Source organism: Pygocentrus nattereri, chromosome 26 (assembly GCF_015220715.1).
Source record: "Pygocentrus nattereri isolate fPygNat1 chromosome 26, fPygNat1.pri, whole genome shotgun sequence".
NCBI classification, from domain to species: domain Eukaryota; kingdom Metazoa; phylum Chordata; class Actinopteri; order Characiformes; family Serrasalmidae; genus Pygocentrus; species Pygocentrus nattereri.
The window spans coordinates 10,955,726-10,979,967 of NC_051236.1; the positions used below are offsets into that span (position 1 = coordinate 10,955,726).

Here is a 24,242-nt window from a genome sequence, read left to right on the forward strand (position 1 = left end):
TATATGAACATGTATTAAGTCTACATATGACATGCACATTTCTCTCAAGTGTGGGGGTGAGTTCAGTGCCATCATTAGGCAGACAGTGTTGAGTCCCTTATCAATTAGGCTCAGCTTAAGAAGTCACTAGTGGTTCCAGTTCCAGCACAACCCAGAAGGTTTTATAACAGGTGCAACACCTCTTTGTAGGCCAAACTCTAAAACTCTCTCTATCCTCAGCGTCAAACACAGAAACGGGACTTTTAAGCGATGCAAGTTGGTCCGTGCGGCGGAACGAGCGCGCAAAGTGCGCGTCCGCAGCTTTTCACTCCACCGGCAAACTTGACCCAAAAAAAAGGCACAAACGCATCTAAGACTGCGGCTCCATTACTTCCAGCGGCTTAAGCAGCCTGCGGCCACACGCACTCGCAGAACATCTACCTACTTCACGGTCGAGCCGCGACTGAACTGCCTACAGTGGCACTAAGCGTGTATGTAGCATTAGTGCAACGCACGGCGTTGGTGAAAAGCAATGCGCGGCCACATGAGCTAATAGTACAGTGCGCGCACTGCACGAGCACTGTAGTGCGCCGAATCCCGTTTAGTCAATGCTACTTTCCTTAAGCGGAGTAGCTTAGCGAATAATTGGCCCAAGACGGAGATCCGCGGCTGATGAATCGCTGGACTCCTCTAAGCACGTGCACCCGCCGCTACGTCACCGCGGCACCGGGATGCGAGGAGCGAATCTAACGAAATTAAGCAGCACAGGAAGACAGCGTCCCACAAACAAGAGCAGCAGCGACAGCAAGTACAACAACAGCCAGCGCTTCGCGTGTCCGAATACAAACAGCGTTGCGTCAGCGTTTCGCTCTCGCTCGTGCGCTTCGCCGTGCAACTTCCAACGGGGCTTTTCTGCTTTTCCCAGCCTCGTCTCGCCTCTCGCGCCGGAGCTCTTTCCAACTAAGTTTAAGCATCTGTGTTTCGTTTGTTTTCACATTTAATCATTTACTTGCTTAGTGGAAGTCGCGCGCGCACGCGGAGACCAACCGGTTCGACCACGACCGCGCAATTAATTAATAAGCGTGGGCACGACAACTAGAGAGAGGACGCGCGTTGGAGCGCGTGCGCGCGCGCGCACGCACACACACACACACACACACACACACACACAAGAACATACACAGGCAAAACATTTTTGTTGTTCTGGAAGAGCGAGAAGAAAAACAACAGAGAGGAAAGAAAGTAAGGTGCAGGAACGGCAGAAGCGTGGATGTAGATTTGGGGGTGGGGGGGTCAGGGTGTTTTTACCTTGTTGCAGTGGTAATAGTCCAGAGAGGCGAGGCTGGAGTCGGTAGGCAGCGTGCAGGAGCCCACGCTGGAAGGGGGTGCAGGATAAAATCTCACATCCATCGCCCGCTCCGCTACACTGAAGGCATGAACACAGGTTCAGCGTCTGCGAGTCTCTCTCTCTCTCTCTCTCTCTCTCGCTCGCTCGCTCGCTCACTCTCTCTCTCTCTCTCTCTCTAACTCCTCTCTCTCTATCGCGCTCTCTCTCCCTCTCCTCTCTCCCTCACTCGCTCTATTGTTAACCCAAACAAAAAGAAACAGAACGATTGAAAGAAAAAGGGGTTGAGTCTCTCTCTCTCTCTCACTCTTTCACTCTCTTTCTCTCTCTCTCTCCAAGCACTCTTTCCTCACATCCGTTCGCGGTTTTTTACTTCAGCGAAAGAAAGAAAGAAAAAGAGAAAGCTCGTGCGGTGATGCCTGACGATATTTTACTAACTATTATTTAAAGCTCGTGCGAAAACGCGAGTTTTTTTGGGGGGGAGCGGGGGGTTTTGGGGTTCGGTTTCTTGTGCGAAAGGACGAACTTTGGAGAGCGCGCGCGTTTTCAGCTATTTTGTTGTTGTTGCTTAAAATTGTCGCGTGCACATGCTGCTAGGCTAACGCAGTTTGTTTGGCTAGGGGTTGGTCTGGTTTTCCAGTCTCTCTCTCTCTCTCTCTCTCTGCTTTGTCATGGAGCAGGAGAATGTAAGCACGCGCTCACTGCTCGCCCTCCCGTTCTCCCTTCCATGTGAAATGCCAGGCGACCTCTGCCGTTGGGAGAGGGAACGAGGGGAGGAAGGAGAGAGGCAGGGAGAGGGAGGGGGGAGGAGAGGAGAGGAGAGGCATCAAGCCGTTTGCCAACTACCTTCACCCACTGTGGAGAGCAGTGGTGAGTATAGGCCAGATAAAGAAACGTCCAGCCAAGACTCGAGACGACTGGGGTGAAGTTAGGGGTCAGTGAGAGGTGAAAAGGGTCCAAACACCTGATTCCCGCAAACTGACTTGTTACAGCAGGGTTATGAATCATGTAGTTTTCCACCAAACTCTCAGTGACTGCAGAATGGAGAGAGAACAGAACTCCGGCAGTTCAAAGCAGCCCTGCTTTGAGTGGGTTGGGTAGGCTGTGTGAGAAAGAGCAGAAAGGCACAAAGAGGTTTAACAATGCTAGAAAATGTATGCGATGCACATGAAATGAGCAGGACGTTGAAGCAATACTCTAAAGCATCTTCCAACCCAACCTCACATGGTTCTTTGTACAGAAAAGCCAGTCAGAGTCAAAATGCACATAAACAGCACTCGCATGAGCATCTGCCCATTGGCTTCTACTGTAAGTCAACTTGTTTTCTAAGCACAAGGAAATGTGTTGATATCGTTGTCTATGGTCATCGACTCCCTGCAGCAAAAAGAGTTGAAAGATTTCTGAGAGCTCCTTCAACAACAGTAACATTGTGTTGTCATTGTGGTGACCATAGCAGTCCCCATGCCAGGCTGGTCCACCCTGGGGTCATCTGATCTTGTTTACGTAATTAGGGCTTGTTTATGCATTATGTCATTCATAGTTTAAACGCTTTAGTTTTTTGTTTGTTTTGTTAGCATTCATTTCTCTATTTAGGTTTCGGAAGCTTTGCCTTCTATTAAGCCACAAACATTATTATATACAAACTCTCATGAAGAAGGTGCTAAACTGTCACAGTTGTACCTTTGCGGGAACATTTACATTGTTTTAACCTTGATGATTGAAAAATATACCTGCACAGAACCTTTATTTCTAACAGTGTAGTCCTAAAATAGATGTTTCTGAGTGATGGTGAAAGTGTTTTTTTATAGTTCTATTAAGAACCTTTATGAAAATGGCTCTATATAGCATCAAAAAGGGTTCTTCTATTGCTACAAGCTTGATCGTAACTATAGAAGAACCTTTTTGGTGCTATATAGAACCATATTTTCCATCAGTTTGAAGAACCATTCCACATTGCAAAAATCCATTTAAGTATGAAATGGTTCTGTATAGAACCATTCCCTTTACTGAAGAACCCTTAAAGAACTATATTTTTAAGAGCGTAATGGATTGAATGAAAATGACTTTCATCAGCAAATGCCTTTAGGTGCAGTAGTGATTGTTAATATGTGGAAAATGTTAAAAACAGCTAATTTAGCTGAATGCATAATAAATTCATGCCAGGCATCCATATCACCTCGTCTCAGAGCACAAGCTGTGCTGCTGTCCGCACATCCAGTAAAGCTAAAAGAGCAAAGATGCTTAAGAAATCATATGTGGATGTGCTTTTAATAAAGAAGTTGCTCAGTGCAGAAATACACTGTAAGATGCTGGTATATTGAGAAGATATGACAAGTTTGGTGACTCATCTCATATTTGTAAGTACAGTGATCCTTATCCAAATCCCACCATTCATCAAGTCCTTACTGCCTCTGAAGGAATTTATTCAGACAAAAATATCAGCTTTTTTCCCCCAATCTTTCCTAATTATACAGTTTTATAACAGGTGTGATCATTTTGATGAAAGATTTTTTTTAAAGCTGTTTCAGAGAAGAGTCGCCTCCACACCGTTAGAACAGCGCAGGAGCTGCTCTGAAACTGCTACTCTAAGATGATCATATTTAAATAAATTATTTTTTAAAATATAGTTTAGACCATCATTGCTGTTCCCCTGTTTCGTCAGACAAATGACTACAGACGATGTATATATGTTTGTTTTTGTGGGTGGGTTTGAGAGGTATTTGAGTATTTGTCCAGAAATATCATCATTTGAAGTAAGGGTGGATAATATGAACTCAAATTTATATCACAGTATTTTCTACTATTCAGACTATAATGATATGATATCACAATACCAAAAAAGTGTAATAATAACAATAGTAATACTGGTACTGGTATTGTTGCCACTGTAACTGTTATTATTATTATTGCAGCAACTAAAAAGTATTCTTCATTGTATATATACTAAAAAACACGAGTAGCTTCTTCAGTACAGAAGCAGGTTTTAGTGGTTCTCTCCTGCAGCCTCTCCTCGTGTTTATTTTTACCTCTTCACTCATCCTCAATTTCATTTTGCACCTTGTTTTTGTTGTTTATTACGTCTAACAAACACAACTCACTATTCCAGGCTTGTTAAGTTTATCATGGAAAGTTTATTCCACAACCATTGGATGGGTTTTATGAGCTGATTTGTTGTTCTTCATCGTGTTTATCAGTCTCCTCATCCACCAGGCTTGAAACAGTTGAGCCAAATGTACAGTGCTCTTTTAATCTCTTTTTATTAAGCAAAGTGACAGATTTAACTATTTGTTTGTTTGGTAAAAATTAGATCTGTAGACGTTTCTTGCTGCTCCACTCAACAGCACAAGCGCTGTATGTGCGAATGACCTAGAATGTGTCCAAACTCGAACGTCTGAAACGGTGTAAAAACACATTTATTAAAATAGTATTATTATGAAAAAGTAGACCAAACAAAGGTGTTTATGCCACTGTATCATTTGTACATAAGAGGAAACTGCCAATCTGGCAACCCTGGGTGAAGAGGAAAAATCTGTTTTGTTCACTGAGTAAAACAAACAAGTGAAAATGGAAAGTATGTGCAAAAACCGTGCAGCATGACTTACACATGGCATATGCCCAACAATACATATTAATACGGTACAGCTTAAATGATATCTAAAGTGTTCATGCTCAGGTTTAGTTTGTCTCGGGGCAGCACTGTTTTGTTTTACTGTGCTTGGGTTTATCTTGGTATCCACAGTACTGCAAAACTCATATCACAAGAGAATTTTATACTGGTATTCACTTTTATACCAGTATACCGCCCACCTCTAATTCAGCCTGTAAAATGCTGTTTGGGCCAGCTCTACTTATTTTATTCAGGATCATTTTGCAAAGAGCGATAGTAGGCATCTACAAAGCTAGCTAGCTTACTGTGTTTAACTAAGGTATTCTAGTGAGATCCCCTCCACCTGCCATAACCCTGAGTATTCTATTTTATGACAGCTGCAGTTAGATGTAACATTATTATAATAATTGTGATGACAAGCTCTCTGTTTTGCTTACTTTCATCTACTATATCTTATCCTAAAGAGTCCCTTAACCTCTTCAACTCCTTGAGACCACCGGTGGTTCCAAAATGCACTTCGTCATGTTCTTCATAACTTTCATGTTTCATAAGCTGCATTCAAAAAGTGGGTGTCATATGAGTCTTCTTCCCTGTTAAATAGATGGGTGATGTCATTTTAAACCCTTATAATAAAAGAAGCTGGACTTGCCAGTATTTTTGTCTACTGAAAGTCGACTCATTTTCCCACAAATCTAGGCTATAAACTATAAACAGATGCCGTCTCTTCAGTGATCTGCTCTGTAAAAATATTTTTATAAAATCATACAAAGAGCATCTAAGATTTTTGGCTTTCAGCAGTAAATTGTAAGCATATGGCAATATGTGTAGATCATAAAACACATGTTCCGTTCATTTGGGGGGAACTTAAAAAAATAAATAAATGAAATTAAAATTTACATTTATTTCATGCAGTTACTGACTAATTTGCTTAAGATTTGAGAATTAAGAAGATTAAGAAAATTCAGATGGACAAACCAAAATATAACTTGGTCAATAAAAATGTCATGGACAGACTTTCACCATATTTGTATAAATCAATGTTAGCTAGGTAGGTAACTGTTGCTGTCTGACCTGTGCCTAAATGGCCTTCCCTTTAGGCAGATTTATTCCTGATGTTACCATGAAAGTGTCCACAGTTACTTTATAGAAGTATGTTCACAAGCTGAATATGTAGCTAACTTTCGCAGCACTTTCCAAACTTTCCAAATAGATTAAAATGTTTTTCAATTCCTTTTTATCTGTGATGTTTGTGTGACCAGTGTAAGGAAACATGTAGGTGATTTCAGTCATTGAAACAGCATCTATGTTGCCAGGTGCACCAGCTCAGCAGTGGGGATCACTACAATCACCAGAACATATTAAAGAATCCAAAAAATCCAAACGTTTACACATTTTTTTAACTTACCCCAGATGTAGCCGATCAGCTGGAACATGTTCTGTGTCAAAATTTTGCTTCTTTAGTTTAATACTGGAGCTACGAGGCTAATATTGCTAACAAACACTAGAAGGCAATACAAAAGGTACAACACTGTCACTGGGGCAGTACCCCTCTCGTCACTGTGGTGGTACCCTCAGGGGTACATCTCAGTACCTTTACTCAGGGAACATAATTGTACCAGAATCCACTGAAATGATATTTTCTAAGATGTATTGACTCCACATCCCCCGTCTCGTCTCCAGGCTTTTTATTAAATTGTTCTGTTTTAAAACATTAGTTTATAAAAAGATACAAATATCAACTTTTCCACTAGGAAAAACTTATTTAAGGTACACAGTTGGACCTTAAAACCACTGTTGTACCTTTGAGGGAACATTTACACTGTTTGTATCTTGAGGAACGAATCGTGTACCTGCATGGTACCTTTATTTCTACCAGCGTAGACACCCAAATCATTTCTATACATATAGTACATTCAGTTTCTCTCAATCTGCATCCAGGTCTTCATCACAGTTGCACTGACTTGTTGATGTGGTTTAGGACACAGTATGACTTACTGACACTGACAAAAATGAACAGAACCACTGTGTAGCTGGATGCTAGAGGCAGCCATTGTAGACGCCAGTTGTGGTGCCAGATTCCGATTTATCTGCAGAATCCAACTCCCGTTCATGTTCTCACACGTCACGCTGACATTGAGACTCTAGATTACCAACATATATCTTTAGTTAGAAAATGTAAACTGTAATCTATGGCCTCCATGCTTAAGTGACGTTTGTGTAGACAAAAGGGAGATGGAATTGACACAGTGAATTTTTGTTCATTTAATAATTCACAGTAAGTCATACTGTCTCTTAAACCACAGTCTGTGCAACCAAGTCTGTGCAACCTTAATGAAGACCTGGATGCAGTTTGGGAGCGTTGTGAGTATTTTACAGTACATATTTGGGTGTCTGTTGACAGTGTTTTTTAATAACATTAGCCCCAGCTCCAGGGCTAAACTAAAGCTACAAAATTTGGACACCAGACATGTCTTGGCTGGAATAAACAAGCCAGTGACATTCATTCACATAGGTCATATTAAATGGTAGTAAAAGTTGTGTTTGTGTACAGTATTGTGCAGAGGTCAGAGACCACCTTTCATTTAGTACATTATTCATTTTTCAGGAAAGAAGCAGAAAGTATAGATTTAAAAGAAAATTACACAAAGGCCTCAACAAATAAATATAAAATAATTTTCTTTAGTATTTAGTGTGTCCATGCTTTATTTTTTTACAATCTCCACTGTACTTGCTTTCAGTTGTTCAGGGGAATCTGCAGGGATAATTTTCCACACCGCCAAAGTTCAGTCTTAGAAGTTGGATTTTCTCATGCAATTAATCCCAAACACATCCAGTGATGCTGAGGTCTGGACTTCTCACAGTAGAAGGATGGCCAGAAACACCTGTGGATGGTTTTTTTGACATGACGCAAGAGTGGAGCTTGATTTTCTGTTTTTTAAGTTCTGTTTATCTGATGGGGACAGTTTTGTTGGTCTACCTGGTCTTGTGTGGTTGTTAGGAGTCTCTTTTTCTCTGTATCTTTTATTATTTTTTAACTCCAGTTTTGGAAACCCCGGTTTCTTGTCTTACTTTCTTTTGACCTTCCCCTTTCTCCTGCAAGTGGTTTATCTTCAATGTAATCTCAGAATGATCTGAAAAATGAATGTCATTGTGCAATACTGTATATTATATACTTCTGCATGCTTCACTATATATAACCTCACTGTAACAGTATGCACCTGTCTCTGTTTGTCTTCGTGTTTGTTTTTGAGCACGGTGTGTATGTGTGTGAGCAAGAGTGAGCTGTCATTGTCATCACAGTAGGACACTTGTATTCTCTCCAGGACAGTGTGTGCATCAAGCTGCTTGTTATGCAGCACGCAGTGTGTGTGTGTGTTTGTGTGGGACAGGGTCCTCGGGTGGGAACCTGTTTAATAAAAGTCACAGATGGGGTACTCCGTGGGCATGTGGAGCCAATCCACAGAAGCAACAGCTTAGAGGTGGAGGGAGGGTGAATGTGTATGTGTTATCGCGCATGTATGCGCCTGCATGGTTTAGATGCTGCATGTTTGTGCGCGTTAACGCGTTTAACAAGCTGCGGGTTGCTATGGCATCATGGGACTGGAATGTGCGGCACCGCCCTTCTCTGCATCCCCTGGTGTTACACAAAAAGGGAACAAATATGGCAAAATTAGTTTTATTTACCACAATTGATTGGCTTCTGTGCAACAACCAACAGAAACCAATTACACAATTACATCCCAGCTTTAGTCTGCCTTAATCACTCCACCACTTAACCAATTAAAAGAACAAATGGAGCTTCTCCTTTTATAGTGTCAATGAAAGGAAACGGACCACATTAGAGGACGCTTAAACTTTCTAAAATAATTATACTGGCAATAATTAACTTTTTTTTTTAGATGAATGCATTTATTTTCTCCCATTCTTTCTCTCTCTCTCTCTCTCTCTCTCTCTCACACACTCCCCCACCACACTCAAACAGCTTAATTCACAGTCCTGTCCGATTGCTTGTTAAATGCAATGCAGATGCACAGCATGTTCCTCTGAGCCTCTATGAGCATAATAGGTCGGCGTGTGAGTGTATATTCCTCTCCATATTTGTCCATCACAAGCAAAAGGGGATAAATAAGAAGAGGTTACGCAAGTGTTATTTAACGTCAGAATGATGAGGGCATCAGTGAACTCCTGGTTTATCCGAACTGAGCCTGTCAACTTGAGCTTTCGTCACGGGTCGCCTCGCTGAACAAAAGCATCCGCTGTTCGCATTACACTCATTGTGCCTCATCATTCTTAGATGTATTTCACAATTGTTTATGATTGACCTGGGCGAACTGAATTCAGATGGAGTGCTTTTGCTCAAACAGTCGACATTAGTGGGGAAAAAATTGAAATTAAAAGAAAAAAGTAATTATCAGTCAAAAGAAGCCAAAAAGACATGGAAATACTCATAATACTCAAAAATAATCATATTATGCATTCACGTGGTTTCATATTCACAGTAAGCTTCTCCCTCATTTGAATGTGAACCATCTCTTCACAATTTTTTTGACTGACAGAAAAACAGTGACAGGACATTTCCAGTAAACATATTCATTCCCCTGCATTTCTCATAACATGCATTGTATATGCCTTGAGATTTGCCGTACTGTTTACTCTCTGTACAAGTGCAGAGCAGGCAAGTCCCTGAGCCCACCCACATTGCAGCTTCACCCACCAATCATGAACACTCGTTCTGCATGTGTAGCTCAATGTAATGTGGCATCTTTGCTGTGATTCTCCACAGGTGGTAAAGTCCATTATATTCTGATTTAATGGTTTTTGCTAAGTCTACCTTTAAGCTGGTTAGGCATGTTGATACTCTCTCCATTGTCATTCATATTTATCAGTACTGTATAAAAACCTGACAGAACAGCATACAAAACTTAGCATAAACTAGTTATGTGTAAGTAGGTGTAATTATGCTCTTTATAATGCAATAGCTTTTTATCCTTATGCTACTTCAGTTCACTTGACTCTAGACACATCAGCTCTGAACTTCGTTTATTAGCATGTAATGAATAAGAGGGCAGTTTTAATTTAGAATATATTTACAGTAGTGAGAAGTGTTCAATGATTTTTAACTGATAGTGCTCATTGAAGTTCAAGTGACAAGTGCACCCTGTCTTGCATTTAGGTATGCCCAGTCCACTGACTTGCCCAGTTGTAAGTGATGTAGCTGTGCTCACCACAGAACAGGTTTGACCCCTCAGAAAATCCCAGGATTATTACATATGAATGCTTATTATTCAATAACTACAGGCAACTGTAGGCAACTCAGGGCAAACTGAGCTATTCTTAGGTTATAGAAGTCTGTAATAAAACTTTTGGCCCGCCAGTGGGCCCTGGCCTTCTAAACTGGTGAACTGCTCTTACAAGTGTAGACAATAAAAACCCACCTTTGAGAGAGCAAAGACAAGTGAAGGGTGTTAGTAAAAGCCCAAAGTAGAAACTTTTTTTTGGTTTAGGCTGTAGCCTGTTTGTTAAGCTAATGGTAGCTTAGTTAGCAGACCAACCACAATACACTCACCAACCACTTTATTAGGTACAGCTGTTCAGTTGCTTGTTAACACAAATAGCTAATCAGCCAATCACATGGCTGCAACTCAGTGCATTTAGGCATGTAGAGGTGGTCAAGACAACTTGTTGAAGTGCAGACCAAGCATCAGAACGGGGAAGAAAGGTCATTTAAGTGACTTTGAACGTGGCATGGTTGTTGGTGCCAGACGGGCTCATCTGAGTATTTCAGAAACTGCTGGTCTACTGGGATTTTCACACACAACCATCTCTAGGGTTTACAGAGAATGGTCCGAAAAAGAAAATATCCAGTGAGCAGCAGTTGTGTGGACGAAAATGCCTTGTTGATGTGAGAGGTCAGAGGAGAATGGGCAGACTGGTTCCACAAGGCAACAGTAACTCAAATAAACACAAACAAACACAAACAAAATCTCTGAGAAATGTTTCCAACTGTCATGATTGGCCCCTCCCAGTCCTGTCCTTGTGTTCATATTTTGGTTTAGCCCATGTGCATTTGTTTTGGTCCAGCTCTCTCGTTTCATGACTCCATCCCTGATCGTTTCCACCTGTCCCTCGTCAGGCCTGTTGTATTTAAGTCCTGTGTTTGCCCCTTGTGTTTGTTGGTGTTATCTGCTGTGTTGGATGTTCTGTTTGTACTGTTTGTTGATTAGGATTTGTTTGGTGTGTTTCTCGTCATGTCTAATTCTCGTGCGATCCGTGTTGGCTCCATGACCCTGGACTGTCTCGACCCTGATTTTGGATTTGCCCTTAATAAATCTCGCTTATCTCTGCATATGTGTCCGCCTTCTCGCTCCCTGTTACACCAGCACCTTGTTGAAAGTATGCCATGAAGAATTAAGGCAGTTCTGAAGGCAAAAGGGGGTCCAACCGTTACTAGCAAGTACCTAATAAAGTGGCTGGTGCGTGTACAGGCTTGGTTCCAACAAAATCATGGTAACACATTTGGCAGATAAAGACTCATACCTGAGAGCACAAAGTCAAGTGACTGGCTTTGGGGTGATAGCAAGAATCACATGAGTTAAGCTGTGTGTAGTTGTTAGCCTATTAACCTCTGAGCCACTGTCATGTGTAGTTTTTCTTTGCTATTGGCTGGTTCTTAGCAACACATCAAATGGAAGAACTGTAAATGTCTCATGAGTCAATAACAGCACAGCACAATATGGCTCTGGAAAATGTTTGATACCTACAGTGGAAAAGATGCCAACGTTACAGTAGAGAAGTAGAAAAATAAGTTTTTCCTAAATGTGTTCTTGAGAAAGCTCCTCCTTACTCCTGATAAAGAATTGTTCACACCTTTGTACTCTTGTCAATTTTTTGTCAATCTTGTACTTGTCAATTCTGTTCTTCCCTAAAAACAAATCCCAAATAAGAAAACATTGGTGAATGTCAGAATCTTTGTGAAAACTGCATAAATGGGTTTTAAGAAGAAATGTATCCTTAAGAACACTTGATAAATGAGACCCGATGTTCTTTATTGTGGCTTCATAAAATTGCTTAAAAAGTTTCTTATTTAAAGTACTAGGCTATCAAGCTCCACTATGTTGTTGTATCTAATCAAAAGGCAAGTTAGAAACAGTTATGACTTTGTCATCATGTTAAGATTAGCTTGATTACACAACATTCAGTCTGTCTCAAAGGTGTGACCTTTCCCATGCATGGAACAAAATAATATTTGAAATAAATAATATAATGCACTCTCAAATTTGGTATTTTGAGAAATACGTGCTGCAATTTCTGATTAGACTTAATGCGATGTTCTGTAAAGTTTGGCCAGTTTAGCAATAGGGTTGGGTACCCTTCACATTTGAACATTTTTGGTACTTTCCTCTCTCTGTAATAACAAAAAATATAATTTCATAAGTTGTGAACAGTAAGTTCAAACTTCTCAACTTCAATATTTTTTTTTTTTTTTAAAAGGAAAGAAAAAGCCCCATTTTTTCCAACAGCTGAAGATGTTCACCAAGTTGTCAATGCCTCAATTAAAGTTTTGTCATCCATGGCAGGTTCAGTTTCTTTGGCGCTGGCTGCAGGCGTGCTGCTAACGATAGCTGCAGCTGCTGTGGGGGACTTGTATTTCAGGCTATCAAATACACTCTTCAGCTTTTAGATACATTTGGTGTTTGACGAGTTTGCTCAGGCTAGATGTGTTGCCATGGCCAACATGCATTTCACATTACAAATATTGAAGACAGCATTGTCTCTGTCAAGTTTTGAAAAGTGTAACCACATTTGAAACTGCTTTCGGCTTGCCATTGCCCTGACTGTGTGTTAGACTTGAACCAAAATTTGGCACCGAATGGTGAGTCGGTACCCTTAAAAGTAAGAGTGTAAGAGTTCACACACAACCCTATTTAGCAACAGTTGTTAGAAAAAAAAAAACATTAATGGGAAGAGTCATGTCATGTAGAGATGGCCACGTTGCATAGCTAAAGTCTATGGCTGAACTATTAAGGGTGTATATTGTGTAAATTGTCCATTTTGCCTGGGCTAATAACATCAGGCCTCATGGACTACAGTTAAATATTAGTTGGCCAACATTGGCACATTTACTTTGTGTTGATTAATGCGCATTGATAAACAAATAAACCAATTTACATTGGAGAAGCAAGTCACTTACTTGGTATCTGCTGATTTGGGGCATGTCTTTAAACATGAGAAAGTTTAGCTGTCCAGTGGAAAAGTACATGCAGAATTGTAGGCAATTTTTATGCTCTGATGAGCCACAGGTGAAAAAGGCCTAATATTTTTTATGTTTTTTAAAATTCTAGTGTAATCTCTCACTCAGTGTTGTGCTTTAACTATATTAATTTAAATATTGTTCTCAACCTTTGTAATTATTTCCTTCCAACTTCTCTCATCACCGATTTCAGCATTTAGATTGGCTGTGTGTGTGACACATAATGAAACACGCCACTTCAAAATTTATTTCTCATTTCCATACAGTTTAGAATTCTCATCTTTTTGGTTCCTTACCTGCCCCCCTACTGCCACTCATATAAGCCCCCATACAGGACTGCTGCCCTACAAAGAAATTACAGCAAGGCTAACTGACAAAGCCTCACTCTGCTGCAGTGTAAATGCAGTATGATAGAGCTGGACAGCGGGTAGCTTATAAACATTGTGTTACAGAATTTGATCTGTGCTACAGAGGAAAATGCTTAGAAAAGATTGTGTCCGCTTACCTTACCTGGAAAATATCATGGTTTACTCTTATGGCATTGCTATTATGAGTTATATTATTATATGCCCTTGTTTTCCCACATTTCTAGTGAATGCTTATTTCCATTGCTCAGAGCTACAAGGACCACAGATGAGTAATTATACATCCTACTCACTTTTGTCATCAAACGTATCTGTCTGATACATACTCTACTTAGCAAAGACAAGCTAAAGCAATCCATGTTGTCTATGTTATGTGGAAGATATATGTGTAGGTTTGTATTGCCCTCCAAGCCACAATTATACAGCTTTAGAATGAAACAAATAATGTGTTATTTTTAGACGGTGGACATTAATCACGAATGATTAACATGCATAGATGACACCCAGAGCCAGATAAAAAACAACCTTTAATCAATCAGTGTTACCTACCTGAACGGTTTGAAAACATGTAGATTAAATAGAATCAAATACACCTGAAAGTCTTTTACTGAATCACATTCTTCTCTTTTTGACTGTCAGTTCCTGTACATTTGAACTCATTCTTTAAAAACTACAAATATGTTCAGTCTTTGTGTGAAGGCATCATATACCACCAGAAAAGGACAACTGAATTTAAGCTATTGATTTTAAAAATAAATGTTTCAAAACAAGATTAAAACTTTTAAAACATTTATCTATTACTTTTACATACCTCTGGGTGTTTGTGTAGATACTTTCACTCAAGTATTTTTAGCTCCATTCTTCCACTTTTAATCGATTAAGATTTTGATGAGGTACTCATACTTTCACTTCAGTACAGTTGTTCTGTATTTTTCCACCCTTGTGCGTGATTAAAACAGAAAGTCAGAGAAGTTCAGCTGGGGGATCTGAGGTATTAGGTATCGGCATAGATAATCATAAAAAACTTGGTTTCAAACATGCATATACAGAGTTTTGACTGTTGAATCTCATGTACTTGGAAAGAACTCTTTACTCTGTCTCTGTCAGCAAACTGTTTACAACCACGGTAGGTTTGCTTGGACAACTGGAGAAAGCTTTACCTGGGAACAGCATGTAACAGAGGATTAGAAGGATTATTATTCATCAGCTGTTTATTTCCCCACTTGATATCAAGCATCTAGCTTATGCATCTCTCAAACTCCTTTGGTTCAGAGGGCAGTGATTTGTAGAATTGTCTCACCCTTGACTGATTCTCACCATTTTGAACACTGTAATGCAAAAAGTAATCAGGATGATGCCAAAACATATATGAGCTTCAAGAACATATTAACCCATCCTGTTTTAACCATCTTCTAAACCAGTAAATAAATTTAAAAATAGAGCTTTATGCTGGAGTTATTGTATAAGAATTTTCAACATGCATATTACATAAGCCTATCAAATAAGCCGTAATTTTGTTTTTATTTTCGGGTTATAAAATTGACAAAGCTTAAAATGTAATTTGATCAGGGTGCCCAAACTTGTATTTAGGCCTTGTTTAATTAGATTTAATTCAGTGCAGTTTATGAAAAATCATTGCAATTTTAGGTTTTTTATTATTATAGCAATTGTTATAATAATTTTGCAATATGGGTTCTTTTTTGTTTTTTCCAATTTATTATCATGCATCGTGAAAATGCCGTGAAGTATTGTGATATAATGTGTTCCATCCCCACAATACAGACTTTTACTTTGTAAAAAGTCATCTTGTAAATACTGACATAATCTGCTCATAAATACTCAAGCGCTGCTTTATAAATATTTAATGGTAATTGAAGCCTTGATGGTGATTCAAATAGATTACAGTTCTCTAAGAAACAATTCAGTGTTCCATGATTTTAGATTTTTTAATGTAGTTTTTTGGAAACACACTTTTTACATTTAAAACTTGAATGATTTTTTTGGGGGGGGGGTAAATATTTTTGTAATCACTTCTAACATTTCAAATTCAAGTGAATCACACCATCAGATTTTCTAAGCGAAAATATGTTGAACATTTTTGTACATATATATATGAACATTTTTGTACATTATTGGTCTGTGCAATAGTTATGACACATTTTGTGTATGTATAGATAGATAGATAGATAGATATACACACACACACACATACAGTATCTCACAAAACCACATAGTGAGTACATCCCTCACATTTCTGCAAATATTTTATCATATCTTTTCATGGGACAACACTATAGAAATGAAACATAGATATAGCTTAAAGTAGTCAGTGTACAGCTTGTATAGTGGTACAGATTTACTGTTCTCTGAAAATAACACAAAGCCATTAACATCTAAATAGCTGGCAACACAAGTCAACAGTGTGAAGACAAGTGAACACAGTGAACATGTCCAAATTGTGCCCAATTGTGTCATTGTCCCTCCCTGGTGTCATGTGACTTGTTAGAGTTACAAGGTTCTAGGTGTGAATGGGGAGTAGGGCTGTAAAATTTGGTGTTTTGGATACAATTCGCTTATACTGGCCACTGGATATTCAGCATGGCCATGTGTTCAGCGTCATATCCAGAGGTTGGCTTCAAAAAATAGATGCATGAGTGCTGCCAGCATTGCTGCAGAGGTGAAAGAAGAGGGAGAGAGGGAGGTCAGCCTGTCAGCGATCAGACCATACGCCGCACAATGCATCAACTGTGTCTGCGTGGCTGGTGTCCTAGAAGGAAGTCTCTTCTGAAGCTGATGCACAAGAAAGCCTGCAAACAGTTTTCTGAAGACAAGCAGTCCAAGAACATGTATTACTGGAACCAGGTTCTGTGGTCTGACGAGACCAAGATAAACTTGTTGGTGTCCAACGTGTGGTGGTGTCCTGGTGAGAACCAAGACAACTGTCTCTTGCCTATGGTCAAGCATGAAGGTGGTAGCATCATGGTCTGGAGCTGCATGAGTGCTGCCGGCAGTGGGGAGCTGCAGATCATTGAGGAAAACATGAATTCCAACATGCACTATGACATTCTGAAGCATGATTCCCTCTCTTCAGGAACTACACCACATGGCAGTTTTACAACTTGATGACGACCCCAAACACACCTCCAAGATGACAACTGCCTTGCTGAAGCTAAAGGTGATGGACTGGCCAAGTATGTCTCCAGACCTAAAACCAATTGAGCCCCTGTGGGGCATCTTCAAGCAGAAGCAGGAGGAACGCAAGGTGTCTAACATCCAGCAGCTCCATGATATCATCATAGAGAAGTGGAAGAAGATTCTAGTAGCAAACAGTGTAGCTCTGGTGAATTCCATGTCAAAGAGAGTTAAAGCAGTGCTAGATAATAATGGTGGTCACATAAAAATATTGACACTTTGAGCACAATTTGGACATGTTCACTGTGAGGTGTACTCACTTGTGTTTCCAGCTATGTAGACATGTGTGTTGAGCTGTACACTGACTACTTTAAGCTATATCCAAATTTCTGTAGTGTTGTCCCACGAAACGTATAATAAAATATTTGCAAAAATGTGAGGGATGTACTCACTTTTGTGAGACATTTTATATATATATACACACAGTACTATGCAAAAGTCTTAGGCACCCAAGACACATTTTTTTGAGTAGTATGTGTTTATTTGCTGAGAAAAGTGTTAATATTTGAATAAACAAAATTTATAGAATATTAATTACTAATGAGTGTATATATATATATATATATCATATAAATAATAAATAGTGATGTTCTGGATGTTGGTGTGTTTGTTTAACCATTTTTAAGCCTCTCCTCGAGGACTTATTTCTATTTATATAGAAATAAGTCCTCGAGGACTTATTTTTATTTATATGTAACTTATTTCACTTAGAAAATTAACAAAACATGTAATTTGGACAGGGTTGTTCCAACTTTTGCATACAACTTTATAAACCAACATGGTGGCCTCAGTTCAGCTATTCGCGTGGAAGCTAATAATGCCGCTGATGATTAACCTCCTCTTCTTCCTCTTCTTCTGTCTAATGACTGGCAGACGCATGCCAGCCCCCTGTACTATTACTGCAAGTGAAAGTATGAAATAGTAACAATGCTAAATAATAAAGCTGTTCCTGAGAATGGTGAGTAGGCAGAGCAGGGAAATCCTGTGTGGGTGCGTTACTGCACTACAGTGGGCGAATAGAGGCGGTAGGTAGTATTTGAGGCAGTTGAGTGATGGTACATGTATGTTTATTTAACTCCTTCATGCCCCTTTATCACTTCAATTTTATGGGTTTCCCCAAAATTTCCCTGAAGCACTGTGGCTCAAAGATCATCGGAAAATGGTGCGTTTAGCCTCACTTCAGAAATTCACAGATGCTAAACATAAATTTCACACCTCACTGTTTTTGGAAATTACACCAGGATCAGTTGGTACAGCAACTTGCGCTTGCTTTGGTTAAAACTGCTGGTGTGAACCTTGAGTTTGTTGCTCAAGTTTGAGTTTGTTGCTACTTACTGTAAAATGAATTTCGGAGGAGTAGATACTGAATGTTTCTTTTGAGAAGACAGCAAATTGTCACTGTCAGATCAGATCAAAAATCATTTTTCCATTTTTGAACTAAAAATGTTCAGATTTTTGATTATTTTACTCTATATCTGAATAATTAATAATATATCAAATGGCATGTTCATTGTATATTATATTAACCTGCAAAGGTCTGAGAAAATGTCATGTAAAGCCACTTGTCTGTGCAGTAAGACTTTATTTGTTCAAACATTAGAATAAACAGGTATAAACAAATAATAAACAAACCTGTGTTCTTTTAACTGTATACATTTAGCGCAGATATTAATAACTTTTTTGAAAACAAAACTTCCTATTTCCTGATTTCCTATATGAAAATAACTGAACTATGGAATTTTTCTGCATATTTTAGTGCACTATTTCTGTTGATTTCCTGATTTTAATATAAAGTAAAAAAAATTAGTAAAACAAAATATAAAATGCACCACAGCACAGCATTAAAATACATCAAAGTGTGTTCTCTGTAGAGGGTGTGTTCACTTATTTTCAAAATAAAAAAAACAATATAATTTGACTAGGGGTGGCCAAACTTTTGCACACAACTGTGTATGCATTTGTATTTGTTGATATGTTGATGGGAAAACCTGTTGTTGTTACTGAACTGCTGAGAGACATGATTTTAAATGATTTTCTTGGCTGACTTTTGCACACAGTACTGTATACTAACCCCTCTTATTACCTAAAGGCTTTCAGCTCCTCACGGTCATAATTCTGTCTTGCATCTCAGTTTAATGAACAATTTATAGTAGTTAGTTAATTATACACCTTTAGGTCATTGAGTGAATAACATCTACAGTTGAAAGGGTTAAAGAACATCTTTTCTTCTTCTATAAAGTCACTACTTCAGAGATACGATAAAAAAGGTTTTGGTATGACAGAGAGGAAATGGACGCTTGCTCTGATAAGTAGTTGACCTATCTCAGAATCCAGAGCATCTAACGGACTTGCACGAGGTGCAAGACTCGATTGAGATTCTGGGAGCGAGCTCGTTTTATCAAAGGCTGGAAAGCACCTTGTTAACACCGGCCTTCCACCCCACCAAAATTCTTCCTTTTCTGCTAAATGTGTGTGGTCACTGGTGGAAACTAACCTGCATGCTGCACACCCCCGATGCCTGACCACTGCACGGCTCTATAAAATATTCCGAGTTGAGGAAGGGTAAACAGCCTGGACTCTGCCATGGCAGCCTTCAGCATCTACATTATTTTGTGCTGCTGATATGACTAGATGTCTGTTGTGAACCTGTTTGGGTGAAATAGCTTGTGGGCTTCTTTTAGTGAAGTGTAGTGCAGCTTTGAGTTTATTGCGAGGGTCGATTCCTTTCTGATCTCGTCTTCCTCTTTTCTGCCTACTGGCATCCACCAATGAGAGTATGAAATCCTATTCCAGGCCCAAAAAATAGCTCCAGATGAAGCTTTCAAACGCCTACATTCTGTACATTTTCCACACAGTAATGAGGGAAATGTTGTTGTGTTTCACATAATAGAGAGAACTTGCATGTTTAGACTGTATATAAACTTAAATAGCCTGTTCTATACTGTAAAATACAACAGGACCCTGCCCTTTAACATAATTACTGTATATAGTATGTTATCATAACTGTGAGACCAGTAAGACATTTTATACAGTTTGAAGCACATTGGCAGAGTTATTAGAGTTAACTGCGACAGCCTACTGAACCATTGGAATGCTTGGCTCTTTGCATGGTTAAATCATGGAAAACTTGTAAAAATGGTACTATAATGCACCCTGGTTCTATATACAATCTAAAGCGTTCTTTAGTAAAGCCTTTGGTTATACATGGAACCAGACAACCCCAAGAACCATGGTTCTTTGCATGGTTAGGGGATGGAATAAACTGTTACACAAATAGAACCCCTTTTTTGACTATACAGTTTCAAAATGGGTGCCAAACAGGTTTCTTTAGTAAAGCCAGTGGTTACATATAGAACCATAGTTCTTTGCATGGTTAAATGATAGAAAAAAATTTGTAAATGGTTCTTTAAAGACCATTTTAAAATGCTTCTATGTACCACGAAAATATAGTTGTGCTATAGTTATAGAACCTTTTTGGTTTAATGAAGGCACTATAAAGGACCCTTTTTCTGAATATCCAGTTTCTACTGTACAATCTTAAAAATAAAGATGTCAAAAAGGGTCCAATGGTTATATATAGAACCATGACAACTCCCAAGAACCATTGTTGTTTTTTTTCTTTTTTTATGGTTAAATGATGGAAATACTACTGTATATGGTTCTTTAAAGAATCTTTTAAAAATATGGTTTGTCAGAGATCATTTTAAATATAGTTCAACGTAGCACCAAAATATGGTTCTGCTATTGCTACTGAACTTAGTTTTTTTGGTACTATATACGTACTAAATAGAACCATGCTTCTATACAGGACCGTTTTTGTGTGTATAGTTTCTAGCCTGCACTCTTCTTTGCATGGTTAAATGAAGGAAAACCTGTTGCATATGGTTCTTTAAAGAATCTTTTAAACATATGGTTCATTGGAGAACCATTTTTATAAATGAGATATTTGCAGTTTTTATGTTTGCAGAACTTCCACATAATGTAAAAGTTCTAAGGAGAACATTAAACTGTATGTATGAAGGTTCTTTACAACTTTAAAAGGTTCTTTGTGCTAATCTCTTGTTCAAACATGGTTCTTTAGAGAACCTAAAGTGCTTCTTCTATGGCCCCGAAGAATCCTGAACCCTTTTTTAAAGAATGTGAGAAGTGCAACATGTTCTAAAAGCCGGCTGATATTTTCCTTACTGAGCCCAACGCGTGGTGAGAGTTTGTTTAACGCTCATTAAACTGATTTGAAATCGCCGTAGTGCATCATGAGGTTCACGTGCTCTCAGTCTCAGTCTGTGCTCTCACGTCCTCTAAATAACACTCATACTGTTTGCATTATGAATAATAAATGCAGAGGCTTGCTTACTCGTAATAACTGTGACATTTAAAAATCAAAACGAGTGCACTCTACTTTTGCCGAAGAGTTGAATTTTCCCTCAACAAAAGCCTTGACTCAGAGCCAACGAAATGACTAAGATCAGCAGTTTGGTTATCGTTGGGCTCTCTGCCGTTTTACATTCGCCTTTCATCCACTCAACTCTCTCACAATCCACTCTGTCAACCTGAGAAAGAGCTGGCTGATTCAGAAAGGCTGAAAGTGAAAGTCCCTGTTGGATAAAATGTGCATATTCTCTCTATTTCACCCCTCTCTCTCTCTCTCTCTCTCTCTCTCTCGCTCGCTCTCTCTCTCTCTCTCTCTCGCTTTCAATCTCTCTCTCTCTCTCTCTCTCTCTCTCTCTCTCTCTCGCTCGCTCGCTCTCTCTCGCTCGCTCGCTCTCTCTCTCTCTCTCGCTTTCAATCTCTCTCTCTCTCTCTCTCTCTCTCTCTCTCTCTCTCTCTCTCTCTCTCTCCCCACCATTCAAATATTCACTCTGTTTCTTCAAGCTGCTACAGAAAATCACCACCTAACCAGTAAGTCCATTTCTCCTAGTCGTATAACACACATACAGATGGAAGGAGAGATAGAGAGAGGGAGAGAGATGAGAAGAGGGGGATTAAGACTTGCCTTTGACCGACTTAGACTGACTTTTCATATTGCAGAAGTATGGACTGATGTATCTTTCTCTTTTCTCCTCACAAGCCTGCTGTAATTGATTAATGCCTGTGCTCTGTAGGGAACATGCAGGGCTTGACAGGGTGCTTTAACGCATTCAGCCCTCTCATGTTTAGACTAGAGGAGACCGAGCTGAGAAGAAAGAATTGTGAAGCACCACACGAGGTGAACAAAAGGCATCTTACAGTGTAATATCGTCAGTGTGTGTGTGTGTGTGTGTGTCTGTGTGTGTGTGTGATAAATACTGTACAATACAGCCATTAGAGACAGCAGTGAACTTATAAAAAGGTCACGTTTTGATGCAAAGAGCATTTAATCCATATGTACATGTAATAATACAATACACTAAATAACATATAATGTATGAATGTACATATGAGTTGCATGCCGTGTTACTCATATTCCCAGAAAAAAAAAAGTTTGTCTGAAATTTTGCTTCTTTGAGAAATAAGTGACTTTTTTTAAAGCCATAATTTTCATTCAGTAATGTATTTATGTAATTCATTATTATTTATTATTTATTATTATTTAAGGGTCATGCATTACAGTAGATTTTATTATTATTATTATTATTATTATTATTATTATTATATATGTCAACTACACAAATACATATCTGTATTTGTATCTGTACAGATAGATAGATAGATAGATAGATAGATAGATAGATAGATAGATAGATAGATAATTGAGTGTGTGTATTGTTTTGTAACAATTTGAAAAGAATAAAAGTGGTATTAATCATAATTATGACCTAGATTTTTCTTGTATGTCTAAATCCTCTCCCAAAAAATATATTGTTAAAAAGGCAATTAAGAAAATTCTTGAAAGTGGCCTATAATGCGTTTTGGAATCAAACTATTCTTAACTCCTATAACCAAATATAAAAATGCTACACTGTCAGTGCAAACAATAAACAGCATAAGTACACACAATAGACGATGAGCCACATTACTTTTAAATATTTCCTAATGTTTCTAGTAGAATTGCATAAGAAAAATATGTTCCACTAACTGAGCTGTACATGACCGTAGGGCTTTGACGTTATCCTGCCTCAGCTCAGAGTTAGGTGGGCCAGATATGCTATAATGTTTCAACACATGGGTAAGATGTGATGGAGACCCTTAAAAGTCATAAACAAGACCTTATGGCACATTAAATATATGGATTTTTTGTGCATTGTAATGTTACTATTTCTTTACTTCAACTCAAACTTCGCTCTTTTCCTTTTCATTAATTGCATTTGGTGCCCACTATGTTAACAAATTATCTTGTGCTAATTCTGCTCATTCACAAACCCATTAACCCCATAGCGTAGTTTTCTAGTTATTAATGTGGTCTTTAATGAGTGATCAGGAAACCAGGCAGAGGCTGTAATGCAGGTGTGCCCTGATTCTGATAGATAAGTGTGGTGTCTTCATTATCTTAAAATAGCTGTCTTAAAGGTGCAGCGCTAAAGAGTTCTTTCATATTGCTTAGCAATATACATAAGCATAAACTTTAATATTACATGTAGTACAATTTAATTTAATTTACAACCACTTATTTATTTATAAAAGTGCGGTTGTCAGAAACACAAGGAGTAATTGAGCATTTATTCCACTGATAGCACTGAGCCAGTGTTTAGTACTAAACACACACACACACACACACACACACACACACACGTAGCATCATTGAAGCGTTTATGTCATGACATAGAAACTTTTTCAAAACACGCTACAGTCCAAAGCTTAATTACCTGGAAGGTCTACTGTTCTTACATGTGTCTAAGGTTAGGTCAGTGTTGTTTATCATTCTGACTGGTTCAGCTTAGCATAGAGTTTAATACATTTCCTGTCTTGTTTCTAGGGCTATTGATATAATGTCCTTACACTAACATAATTGGTTTATAAATTCCCTCACAGTGTTGTTTGGGTGTATCATAAGCCTTGTAGCATATTAGTTATACTAATGTGATTACGTTGCCATTATCTTAGCTAGAACTGTGCCTACATGTATAATATACTCATGTGCACGTGTGAAATCTCATTAAAGGGGAATTCCACCAATCTTTCTGCATAATTCAACTGCTGAGACATAAACAAAGACATTCAGAGTGGTTTGTGTGAAATGGTGCATTGTAGCGAAACTTGACTCAGATTTATTTATAGTGGTGGTGACAGGAACCAGAGGCCATAATGTCTACACTGTTAATATAGCCATCTTATTTACGATCTAAAATGACCAGTGAACCTACATTTCTACTGATTTTGAAGTGTAATGTTGAAAATGGTGAGATAGTGGCAAAACTTAATTTTTATACCTTGTATGTGTCTTTTGTCGTGAATGGGTATAAAAATATATGTTCTAGGGCAAAACTGCTTCTTAGAACTACTGTAAAACAATGTCCCAGGCATCAGGCAATAGAGTTGTAATAGCTTTTTACTGAGTAAAATGGTAGCTTGGATAGGTAACTTGGT

The 24,242-nt window shown here is 38.7% G+C and overlaps 1 protein-coding gene across 7 annotated transcripts in view; it reads right to left on the minus strand.

Annotated features, from left to right (window-relative positions):
* tox2 (TOX high mobility group box family member 2) overlaps positions 1-1,517 on the minus strand; it is a 159,965-nt gene extending 158,448 nt beyond the window's left edge. For 3 of the 7 annotated variants that reach the window (XM_037535131.1, XM_017705235.2, XM_017705233.2), the window contains exon 1: positions 1,288-1,516. In XM_037535131.1, coding sequence (XP_037391028.1) covers positions 1,288-1,389 — 102 coding nt within the window. In that variant the 5' untranslated portion in view covers positions 1,390-1,516. Of the gene's footprint in view, positions 1-1,287 lie in introns of all 7 variants that reach the window. The other 4 variants (XM_037535132.1, XM_017705236.2, XM_017705234.2 and 1 more) reach the window with 3 other exon arrangements.
* Between the last annotated feature and the right edge of the window lie 22,725 nt (positions 1,518-24,242).